This window comes from Mytilus galloprovincialis, chromosome 10 (assembly GCF_965363235.1).
Source record: "Mytilus galloprovincialis chromosome 10, xbMytGall1.hap1.1, whole genome shotgun sequence".
NCBI classification, from domain to species: domain Eukaryota; kingdom Metazoa; phylum Mollusca; class Bivalvia; order Mytilida; family Mytilidae; genus Mytilus; species Mytilus galloprovincialis.
The window spans coordinates 73,004,667-73,017,773 of NC_134847.1; the positions used below are offsets into that span (position 1 = coordinate 73,004,667).

The 13,107-nt window shown below is 31.8% G+C and overlaps 1 protein-coding gene across 1 annotated transcript; it reads right to left on the bottom strand.

The window, feature by feature from the left end:
- Positions 1–1,245: 1,245 nt before the first annotated feature.
- On the bottom strand, positions 1,246–12,876 carry LOC143049328 (uncharacterized). The gene is made up of 6 exons (XM_076222998.1): positions 12,696–12,876; positions 8,540–8,689; positions 7,310–7,465; positions 5,460–5,603; positions 3,499–3,648; positions 1,246–1,864 (listed from the first exon to the last, which is right to left on the bottom strand). Exons 1-6 carry the CDS (start codon positions 12,835–12,837, stop codon positions 1,794–1,796), a joined length of 813 nt encoding a protein of 270 aa, XP_076079113.1. The 5' UTR covers positions 12,838–12,876; the 3' UTR covers positions 1,246–1,793.
- Positions 12,877–13,107: the final 231 nt, after the last annotated feature.

The following is a 13,107-nucleotide window of genomic DNA, read 5'->3' on the forward strand; positions in this document are numbered from 1 at the left end:
ATTCTCCTATACTAATCATATTTTTGACAAAATCATTGTTTTAATTGCTATTTTGGCAAAGTGAAAGAACATATGTCATATTAAAAAAAGAACACTTACCTGTATTGCATGACTGAAAATCGGTGCAGTCTTTAATGTACATTTTTAGATAACAGTATAGTGTTATGAACTGGCTGTTTCTGTATTGGCATTGTTTTTAGCTGTTTTTTGGCAGAACTTTTTTGTACTGTTGGTACCCGATGCTGTTCAACTTTGTACTTGTTTCGGCTTTCAAACTTTTGTATCTGGGCGTCTTGTGTGGACAAAATGCATTTCTGGCGTATTAAATTATAAACCTGTTGCCTTTTGATAGCTATTATTCGTGTGTTTCTTTGTCAATTGTGTTCTCCTATAATTTGTATTGTAGTCCTGTAATGTTGTGTTGTCATTTTAATGTTATATTTCACATGGCCGTAACAGAGGGAGGTTTGGCACGCCACAAAACAAGAATCAACCCACTATTTTTTTTTAAATGTCCTGTACCAAGTCAGGAATATGGTCATTGCTATATTATAGTTCGTTTCTGTGTGTGTTACATTTTAACGTTGTGTTTCTTTTGTGTCGTTTGTTTCCTCTGATATTTGAGTGTGAATTCACATTATTATAAGACGTGTCACGGTACTTTTCTATCAAATTCATGTATTTACTTTTGATGTTATATTTGTTATTCGCATCGGATTTTGTCTAATGCTTAGTTCTTTTCTGTGTGTGTTACATTTTAATGTTGTGTCGTCATTTTCTTGTATTTAATGCGTTTCCCTTGGTTTTGGTTTATAACCCGGATTTGTTTTTGTCTATCGATTTATGAGTTTTGAACATCGGTATACTACTGTTGCCTTTATTTATAGATTCGAGGTTAGCTGTATTGGACCCGAGACTTGAAGAGTCGAGGGCCAATACAGCTGGCCGAGAATCTATAACAGGGCCAATACAGAAACATACAGTTTATAACACTTTTATTAAATGATTATAAAACAAAAACCGGTAATGAACGTCCTGTATTAGCCGATTGGCCAATACAGCTTTTTCCGTATTGGCCCATGTTTTTTCCATTTCAAAACTTAAAGACGTTACAAAACATTGGACATCATTTAACCTGTTTTTATGATTTTAATTTTGAAAACATAGTACAAATGAGTTTATGAAAAACGATACTTTTAAAGTTGAGTAACGGCGTAAAAAATTGAAAACCGGAATTAAACGTCCTGTATTAGACCAAGGCCAATATAACTTTTTTCCCGCTTTTTCTGTATTGGCCCTGTTGTTTCCGTTTTGGTCCTGTTCAAAGAACAATATTAAATATTGAACATTTTCAGTATTGCACATGCTGATTTATCCGTACGCGTATTTGGTCTTATTTGCTCATATTATTCAATAAAATGCTTTATTCAATTACCCCGTATGGTGCTAATGAGAGCATAAACAACTGCATATAAACACAGTAATACTAAAAGTAGCGAAAGGATCGCGTTAGACGATTTTCTATAAAGATTTTCCATACTCATTAACCGCCTTCGAAATTATTCGAAATATCTTATAAAACGATGACCATTACCGAAAAATTGATATATTATGCTTGTTTATTTATTTCACCATATAGTTTTGCATTTGCATATGGCAGTCAATGACAATTTGTTTTTTGCAATAATTCATTGAAATCAAAAGAACACAACCTTTATTTACTATCACAGAATGAATACAAGAATAACATATCTTCGTGAATCAAACTAATTTCTCTACACACTAAAAGATTGCTATTTCTTCGAAGTCTTAGTGTTCGATGATAAGTTCCTTTGCTGAGACACCCAAATCCAGATTAATGTCACTAAAAAATATCAAACAGAGTTAAAATTTGTAAGCAGATGGTAAATGGTTCACAAACTTGCTAAATTCTAAATAAACCCCCTCCACATTTTCGTTTGAAATAATTTTAATCAATTTGAATGATGGTTTCATCCTACTAACAATGAAAATCACAAAGGAAAATGACAAGAATTGCAGCAGGCTATATATATAGTGCTTAAATTCAAATTCCCTTATTAACGAGAGACATTTTGTTTGAAAATAGTTGTATGTATTCTTGTAGGCCAGACTGGACGCTTGTTCTAGTTTTCATGGAATAACGTCATTTGTTTTGCAATATTTTCAGATAGAATTCTCACTTACTAAACTTGTATTTGTTATAATATCATATCCATACATCTCTTAGTAGAAATGACAACTATCCCCTACCACATTATTTTTTAAGAAGCATGTTATTCATTAAAATAGTACATAAACAATCTTAAGATGTTTTCCTTTTTTGTACAGATTTCCTTTTTGGTATCCCAAATTTTCTCCATATCATTTAAAGAGGCAAGTATGTGAATCGTACACAAATACAAAAGGTTTATTTTTGGACATCAATCTTCCAGGTGCAATTCTATATTACAATGTGATTTATAAAAGAATAAATAGTAATATTTTGGAGAAGAAAACAACTTCAGCGACCCTTATACTATGGTACTAGTACATATATACATGTAAATTACACGAAATGTCTACTTGTAATTTTAAATTCTATACAATCTGCTTTGGTGAAAAGTTATTCCAATTGATGCGTTGGGGTTCTCTAAAGTTAGGACTAGGAGAAATCACCTTTCGGAAATTTTCACGTTGAACTATGTTAAGATCGCCAGTAATGAGTTGTATTTGGAGCGAAACGACCAACAAATTTTGTCGGACGATTGATGATTTAGACCATCATTTTTTATATAGATTAGACCGTTGTTTTTTCAGTTTGAATGGTTTTACACTAGTAATTTTGGGGTCCTTTATAGCTTGTTGTTTGGTGTGAGCTAAGGCTCTGTGTTGGAGGCCGTACATTGACCTATAATGGTTTACTTTTTTAAATTGTTATTTGAATGGAGAGTTGTCTCATTGGCACTCACACCACAACTTCCTATATCCAGCCTTATCTTCTGACATTAAGCTGCTAAATGTCAACTTTATAAAAAAGCATATCTTTGCTTATAATAATGTTAAAAGTATGTTAATTTTCGCCGTATATGCTTCCTCGTTCCTTAAACTGCGTACAACCTCCTTTGTTTCGTTATACAAGGTATTAGGGGTTTTACTTCAGATTTGTATTAAAATATTAAGTCTTCTTCTCTTCATTGCCATCCCTTCAATCACGTTTTTATTTACGGTGTATTATGTGTTTTACATTTTAAACAATTAGAACAAAATACCCAAATCATAAACATTATTTAAAATAAATAGGATAAGTCATCAATAATCGAAACTGGAATTGATTAAGATGTGCTTTTGAAAATTAAAAAAAATGACCCTCATTTTAACTTTTGTCATTAATCATTTGTCTTTAAAATATTTGTCTCATTTAGTTAAATAAGAATCGACATATTGATGAATGATGGAGACAATTTAAACTACATTTACTACATGTACATTCAAACATACCCATGACTGCTACTGCTATACACCCAGAGGCAACCCATTTGTAAACTGGTATATCTTTCAGGGCAACGAATATCAGGATAACGACGACAAAAGCAGCCATCATAAACAATAACACAGGGACGCCATTGTTTTGAATTACTTCGAACCATGCTTAAAATATATCAATAAGAGAAGTTTGAAATTGATTTTAACCAAACTTAAATAAAATAAAGATAATAAAACCGTGTAATATATTGTTTGTAAAACTGAATGATATCTTACACTTTTGATTCATCTTTCAAGTATATAAGCATTTCTAAATTGTTAAAAACATACCACATATAGATGAAAAGTAGTATTTTTAAATCAAATGGTTTTTACATATTTTTTTCATACTATGAATTTCGGTAACTGTTCCAGAGTTGAAGTAGGGAACCAAGAGTTGTTTGAAATTACCAGTTTGGCGAAATAAATATAATTGAGGTTTTCGGTTTTAGTTTATAAACATGTATCTAGGTTTGTGATGTTTCTTTTTTATGTTATTTATTAAGCGTCCATTCCACAAAAAAAGTTTCTAGTCTTTAGAGGTGGTGTCTTTTGTATTTGGGAAAACACTGTGGGTCGATCATTATTCAAGGATATTAGTTTTTGTGAATTTTAAAGGTAAATCACAAGTCTAAAACATAGTCTGACTTAAAAACTTAGCAAAAACTCGTACTGCACAGTAAGCTAAAATAAAAATGCTCTGGCACGAAAAATACAAAATAATTCAAATAGGAAAATAGCGACCTGATCTACATACAAAACAATAAACGAAAACACATATGCTATATAACAACAAATGACAACCACTGAATTAAAAGCTACAGATTTTGGACAGCCACATACAAAATGTAGCGAGGTTAAGCACATTTGCAGGCATCGAATCATTCTTCGAATCAAAGAAGTTAAGTAACCACATAACATAAAAAAATATATAAAAAAAGTTGAAACGGCGTTTGTATACTGAGATAGTGTAAATGTAAGACGATGCTCTTTTCCGAAATATATTTTTCCTTATCCTAGAACTTTGCATCACCTACTTGGCTTAGTTATGTTAATGTTATTACTTGATGTGTTTAATACTTTGTCCCTTCAACATCATTATATCGTCATTTCTAACAAATAATACTTGAACTACAATCATATCTAGTGTAGTGATACGAAGAAAGTACGGAACGGATGTGAGCTCTGCGTCGGAGATTGTCAGTACACATCTAACAACTACTGAATTTAGTGTAAAGACGTCATTAACAGTCAGAGAAATACATGACCTTGTGCAATGCCCAGATACAGGTATCGAGAGATTGTAGATTTATGAATGTGTATATGTATATAACAATAAAATTTGACTGATAACAAAATCAATATAAATACCAATAAAAACAACATTCAACGATCTAATTACAGTGTTGATTTGGTTATCTTTTAGAATAAGTTTATTTAAATGATCGATACATTTACCACCATGACTCTTTTGTAGACGAAACTCGCGTTTGCCGTACACAATTCTAATCAGGGTATCTTCAATGAGCTTATGTACATGAATCGTATTAACTCCTAAACAAATAATCATGGTGGTCCATGTCAGTGGTGAATGTTGTTTGAAGCAAAAGCTTTTTTTGAATATAATTGAGCCGAATTACTGAATTGTTTATTAAAGTGCACTGTTAAACATCATACTGACACCGTTATTGTTCTACTGTGCCAGAACTTGTTGATTTTGTATTTTGTATTTGTCAGATACCTTTATTATATTTTGTCATGCCTGAGATGTTAACTATTATTACTGAGCTTAAATTTCATGGAAATATTGAGTCAATATCATCCCTTCATTACCATTCCACTTTGACCGTCAGCTCTGTTTATCGCTTGTGGTGAAAGTATCTATAATATTAATGAAATAACGATATTTCGTTAGCTTTTACATTTAAAAAAAATACCTGTTGCTTTTTTAAGGCCATTTGCCACCAAACTTGGTACTGTTATATATTTAAAGTAGAACAATAGCATTAATACACTAACATAAGCACCAAGAAAACATGCAGCTCCAAGTGGTCCGATTGTTAGAGATGTTTGGATTAGTCCTTAAAATAAACAAAAATTAATTCAAAAAAAAGATAAAGGGCTCATTTCATATAAACTGTGCATCACTTCCATGTTATTTCGTTTTCTTATCTTACTTAAATAACGAACACTAAAATATAAACTTAAACATATGCTGGTCTTTATTTTGAAACATTCCCTCCCAACAAAACAAAAACAGAATATATCATGCTCTATTGAGTTTTCTCTAATCATTAATACATTAAATATAAAAGCTAACACATACTTTTTGTTCACGAATCACTTACAAGAGGAAGTTGGTACTGTTTTCTTTTAAAATATCTACTATGTTATTACTCAACATATCACTGTGTGTGTGTCAGAAGTTTTTTCATTACGAATAGGTTTTGTTTAGGACTTTTGTGAAAGATTTGAATGTGTGCTGTAGAGCATATTCAAAAATATGAAGAGATTTGGAAGACATGCCGATCCTTATAGTTTGAAATCAAACAAAAAATTAAAAGCCTAATTAGATTTTTATCGCAGATTAAAAATAAATAATTTATACTATATGTATTATTTCATTTGAAAAAGTCCAACAGAGTCCTAAACGTTACTATTAGGAATTTTCCATAATATTAAGTGCATTCTACGACTGTAATATAACCTTAACTGTTATTTGTAAAACTTGTTCGGAACTATGTCCTTTAGTACTTTTCAACTTCGTACTTTATTCCACTTTTTCATTGTTTTCATTCAAGCTTCAATTGTGAGTCTTTTGAAGACGGAACGCTAGTATGGCGTATAAAATGTTCAGCCTGTTATCGTTTTTAATTTTTAATTTTTCTTTCATGCGTTTGGGGTTCATTTCCGGATTGATCTTTATCACAAACAATCAAAGATTTGAAAACCAATGAAGAAATAATATGTTTAAAGATTACGAGCTATATGACCAAAAAGGACCAATACAAATACTCAAATACATCTATGCATATGTCAACTTGCCTGAGTGAGTTAGATCCTTAGATAAGAGTATAATTTCATGAAATATAAACGAGCTAACAATGATGTCGTTATTGATTTATTGATGTGATAATAAACTTCGAGGAATAACAGTCAATCAGCAGTAGTATTTACCCAATGCTAGTGAATTCGAAATATAAATTGATAAAGGATTTCGTTAGTCCTTGATTTACATTTAAGATAATTGCGCAATCAAAATCGTTAAACGCCAGGAATGTATTACTCGATTTATTTCACTTGACTGGGCGGAGTTTAACCAGTTCGCTCATAATAAACCAGTCCATCTATAGATAGGTGTTTTAGGACAAACTCATCGATGACGTGTCCAGTCATTGTTTTGTAAATTTTTTTGATGACACTGATAGGTGATTAGAAATCAGTAATAATTATAACGGCAATCATCCTTATCACACACGTATTCAAATAGACTGTCCTATTCAAAATAAAATGTAAGCTCCACCCGATCAGTTGAAATAACATTGGTAATATAAACACACTAAAATTCTTTTTCTATATACATGTATATGTTTTTTATACTATTGTTTGTTTTGTCGAAGTTTTTATTATAGCGGTATAAGTTTGTTTTTACTTATTCTTTAAAAGTTTTCGCATCACTTTTTCCATCTCTTTTACCTTTTGTGGTTACCTGGTTTTAAAAATTGTTGCCACATTTTTATTAAGTTTAAATGATTATCTGAAGCTATCAGATTTTGATAATTTTTACCTGCTGCTGCTAAAAATCCTATGGGTAACCATTTCAGATTAGGTACATCTTCTAAGAGATGAGACAGCAGGTAGGTCTGCACACTGACAACACAAGCGGCAAACATAAACCACAACACTACAAATGTTCCCATGGTTAAAACTGCCTTTATTAATGCTATAAAAATATAAATAGGAACTGCCTTCAACAATGTTTTACAATTTGAAAATAGGAGATCATAATGAAAATATCGGTGCATCACTGCCATATTGTATCTTTCATGATTTAACTTGAATACAGGCTTATCAGGCTTATGTTGCCTTGATGAAAATAAGTTTTCTTTACAAAATGTGTTGTAATCATTCTTACTATTATACTTTATGCAAATTTCATATATCATCCGCGACTTCGTCTTGGGTTATATTTTCCCCTCGTGTATTAATCAACCCTTTGCAACCTCATCCAAGGGAAGAATTTATATAATAATAATTTCTGTCTACATTTGTGAACAGGTGGCGATAATCGATATTTTTTGTATGCATGTTTTGATTTTGCATTTTGTTTTGAAACAGAATGAAATTTTGCACAATCTTAAATCAGAGCATTTTTTTTTTAATATGTTGTGTTTCTGTTATGTCGTGGGTCTCCTCTTTGATGTGTTTCCCTCATTTTGAGATTTTAACCCGGATTTGATTTTTTTCTAAATTGATTTATGGACTTCAAACAGCTGTATATTATTGTTGTATTTATTTGTGGTAGCAATAACTCAAAATATACATAGCGTTTATTAAGTCGCTTCCAAAATGTTGTACCTAAGAGAAGCGAAATATAACAGAGGAAAATTAAAATTCATAAATTGAAAATAAACCCACAACGCCATGGATAAAAAAGAAAAGGCCAAACAGGTGAATAGAAAAAATAGATAAAACATAGAAAATTAGAGACTAAGCAACGCGGACCCCTCCAAACACTGGGAATGGTGTATATCACCTTGACAATTGTTTTATAATGGCTTGGGAATCTTTGACATGTCTCTATTTCAAAGAATATTAAATAAGTTTTTGTACTATCCTGATTTTTGTTTTATTTCATAGCCATTTCTAACAGTATTCAACATCACATCCGACATTTTGGAAGCAAACCTTTCAACCAAGCTTTTAAAGAGACTTTTTCTTGTTAAAAATCAGTGATTTACTACATTTTGGAAGCCCAGTGCATGTTTTCTTATTGTTTAAATGTTTGTTATTTTACCTGCTACTGCTATACTTCCAATGGCAATCCAATATGATACATATATTTTTCTACTTTCAGGTAAAAAATATTTCAGGATAACAACAGCAACAGCAACTATTAGACACACAATCATAATTGTCTCAATGGTATAAACAACTTTTAACAATGCTGTAAATAAATAAATTTAAAAAGTATTAAAACAGAAGTGCATTAATCTGTTCAGGTGCTTGCAAATGAAATACAGCATTGAGTTAACATAATGGAATTTGAAGATCGAACAAAATGTTTTATTATAATTAAAAACAATATCTATATATCAGTTTAGACAGGTTATCGCTCTTTCTATTGCCTCAGCTATTAAGCACTTTAGTTCGTATACCATACAATCAAAACATAACACTTGCATACTGACCGATAGTAAACCCTGTTTTCAGGCATTCGAGAAGTTGTGTAGGGGAAATTTTTCAGCAAGCCCACGTGTTTCGACATTTCTTTCCACAGCCTGTAGATATCAAGTAACAGTAAGACATGTGGCAGGAGCTGCTATACTTCCGTCCGATTTTGCAAGTCGTAATGCACCAGACTGTGAGGATATAGCCTGTCTAATCTGTACATTTGTGCAATTTACTAAAAATTCAGTTGTTAGACATATCTCAACAAATGACATTCTTGAAGGGATTTAAAAACTTCTGTTTACAAGCAGGAACGCCTGTATATCAATTCAAACAGAATGCTCGGACTTACGGCGAACACATGCTCACTAGCCAAGAAACTTTACGTGAATCTTTATTGTGTCTTTGTGTTGAACTATGTCCACTCGATTGACCATTTGCCGTTGTTCGTACCAACCCTGCAACAGGATTCCAAGCCCTTGACATCGATAAACTTTTGCGCCGACATAGAATTACCATAGATGTTGGTCGTTTCAAAAACAAAAACAAAAACAAAAACCCTGTAGCCGACAAGGCAATTCATGAGTTTTGAAGACGAAACTTTGCGACAAGACCCGTATACACGATGTATGTCACCCCTGTCACTCACTGGCTATTGTCCGTTTAAATTCCCGCAATCATAACCGTGGGTTATCTGCAAGAGAAATGTGGACTCAACGTGATCAATTCTCAAACAACCAAATACCTTTGACAGACCAGAATCTTATTCAGCGTCAACATGAGTTACGAAAGTCGAACCACAGTTACAGCGAAATTTCTAAAGCTCCCTCTGGAGCCCTACCCGAATCTTTGCATGTAGATGTTGGTGATCTAGTTTACTTATATAACGACCAAAACAAAACTTGTGCTCGTGACCGATACCTAGTTGTTTCTACAGACAATTATTGGTGCAACATAAGAAAATTTGTTGGTTCTCAGTTACGCAATACATCATACTGTGTTAAAAGGAGTGATTGTTATAAAGTTCCGTCACTATGTTTTGTTATTTGATTTTGTCATGTGATTATGGACTTGAATTGGTTTTCCTCTAAGTTCAGTATTTTTGTGATTTTGCTTTTTGAACACTTTACGCCAACAGGATACTTATAATCACGACAATTCTACATCTTCAGACGAGGACGATAATACAGTGAAAACGCAAAGCCCGCCTAAACCTCCGAATGTCATATCCATTCCTCATTTACAGGAGTTAGAACCGGAACATTTCGAACCCAAACCAAGTGACTTAAGCTTACCAATAGGCGAAAATGAATTACAATACGAACCTGATGATCAAGTAATCAACGATGTAATTTGACGATCCACACGGGAACGCAATCCTCCTAAATTTTTTCAAGACAATAATCTAAATGAGAGACAAAAACATTGTGTACTTATATAACTAGTGTAGACCATAAGCACAAAAACAATTTGCGTTGGAATAGCAAATTTGAACTATAATTATTTGGTTGATTATTATTATATAAAAGTGGGGGAGAATAATCCCCGATATCACTTGAGGGCAGTCTACCCTTTGAAAGTGGGTTTTTTCAACAATCAATATGTTTGTTCTCGTAACATTAACGCAGTCTTAAAAGTATCTTTAATTTGAAAAATGACAAAAAAAAAAAGAAAAACTGGTAACGCCATAATAGGCTCTATTGTCCGGAACTGTTAACTATGTTTTAGCCCGCTCTCTCTCTTCGCTCTACATTGTAAACCAACCATCATTGTATACATGTGTTAGTCTGAAGCTGTATTAAACAAGTAACATTCAATTGCAGTTTAGTAATGAATTAATGCCCTGGTATCAACAGCCCAGTAGTCAGCAATTTTAAATATATGAATTTGATTTGAGCGACATTGATGAGTCGTGTGTTGTGCATTGGATATCTATTCAATCCCCTTAGGAATAGTAGACCTTATAGTCTACAATAAATCATTAGATTTAATGGGCGCAGTCATTTTATAAGTATACAATGGTACTCAGAAATAAGAGTAAAGCTAATCCTGGCTGGTTGACATGTGCGCCCGTTATTTTTGTCATTAGAGACTTCATGCTACTGTATTATACCAAAGGCCAAATAAATCATTTTCTTTAGCCCTAACGAAACTGAGATATCTTTTAAACGCTAGTATGTGACACATAATTTTAAGTGCAAAAATGATAGGCATGGGAGAAGAGTATAAAATACGCAAAGAAAAGCAACGCGAACCTATATTTTGGGACCAAAAAATACTGTCCTAATAACGTTTCCTTAATTCTAGTAAGGTTTCGTTAAAACAGTCAACTTTCTAACGTCTATCTCCAAAAAGGCTATAATTTTTGCCTATGGGGAAATTAAATGTTTATTTCAATCTATATGGATTAGGCTATCATTTCATGTCCTTTTTAGGTAATATAACATTTTAACCGTTTCCGTTCTTACACATCTCTGGTGTTTTAAATTGTTCCTCAAGTTTTCTTAATGAAAATGTTTCCAGAAAATCGTTCCAGACGTAGAAAATTCCTGAATTGTTGTGTTAATACTATAAATATGTATCCATTATTATCTAAACATCTCTTCTGGTTTGTTAAATATACGAAAACATGTTGATGTTCCTCTTTATTATACATCCAGCTTTTACTATATGTGAGTTGTTACCTTATAAATAGAGTATTCTGGATATCTTATCTCTCGATCATATTGTTAAACGTTATCCTTACTTCGAAGATATTAACTAGTTACCAAAGAAAGACAATTTGCCTATGTGTATTTAAAATGATTATTGTACTGTAGAATTTGTGTTTTTCTCTATCTGTTTTGAAAATACAAATGAACAAAAATAGGAAAAAATCACAAGCAATTAACTTTTTGGTCACCTTAAAATCTTTCGTTGGCCACGCACGAATAATGTGCAAACAATAAAAGTTCATGCAATAAATAATATATCATATCACAATAATAAAAACTATGCTTGTGAAAGAAATTCTACTTTTTACAGTATCTGTCACTCTTATTTAAATATGAATTTAAACGTTACGTATAAAAGTAAATCTATGTTGTGTTCGCTTTTTTAGCGATGTTTTATTTTGAAAACTAAAAATACAAAAAAGATATTCTTTATGAACTTCATAATTGTACTTGTTTAGACTATTCATAATTTTGCTTTAATACTTGTAATGAACGAAGGAAAAAGGTTGTTATGGTCTCTTAATTTCTTCTTTTTAAACAAATACCTTTAAATTATCCGATGAATACATAAAAGATTGGGTCATGTATGCAACTAGATTGGTATTTAATTAAATGATCATAACATGCTGTTCTTTTTAAAATTAATTTACATATCAAACAGATTCCTAGAAGACTAAACAGTTTGTTATTTAATGTTTGTTTAAGTTTGTGAATGAAATACTTAGTACTATCCACTGCATTATGTCATGTATGTTAATGTAGGAAATTCGTTGAAATGTATTTTGTATTTCAAACCTATCATCATTTTGTTGTCATAATTTAACACATTAAAACAAAGGGAGGATAAAACAATATCTATATTAAAATATCTGTATTGATTAGAATATATTTCGGAGAAATTATATAGAATAGAAATTGAAATCGAAAATTCGAAAGCATGACTTTTTGACAAAACAAAAACATCAACTCTATTTACATTATATCGTAACGTTGTTTTTAGAACGATTATCAACATATTGATGACAGCAGGCGATACACATCAAATAATAAAGTTTTCAGTTTTTTTACCTGCTGCTACTTCACATCCCATTGCTACCCATTTCAGATAATTTGGTTGCTCCTTTGAGTAAACCCTCTCCTTTGGGGAAACCATGTCCAGGATAAACACAACAACAGCAGCAGTAAGACATGCAACTACTAACGTCTCCATGGTTAAAAACTGCGTTCAAAATGTTTTAAACATGTTAAATGAACGTCTTTAAATAACTATGATTCACTTCCTTGTTGCGTCTTCTCAGAATCAAAATAATATTAAATTGAATAACTTTGGTTGTATTTTAGAATAAAACGATGCGCAAATTAAATCTTGATAAAAAGGAATATATATATATACACACATTACAGGAATTTGCGAAAGCAAATTTACAGATCTAACATTGTTGGGTTGATGTTTAGACGAGTTGTATATACACACATTACA

Bases quoted from the DNA above. Each gene is read 5' to 3' on its own strand.
- LOC143049328 (XM_076222998.1), bottom strand. From the start codon at position 12,837: ATGGAGACGTTAGTAGTTGCATGTCTTACTGCTGCTGTTGTTGTGTTT. The intron at 8,690-12,695 runs GTAAAAAAACTG...ATTTATTTACAG, and splicing joins GGGATGTGAAGTAGCAGCAG to CATTGTTAAAAGTTGTTTAT. The intron at 1,865-3,498 runs GTATGTTTGAAT...GATATTTTTTAG, and splicing joins TATAGCAGTAGCAGTCATGG to TGACATTAATCTGGATTTGG.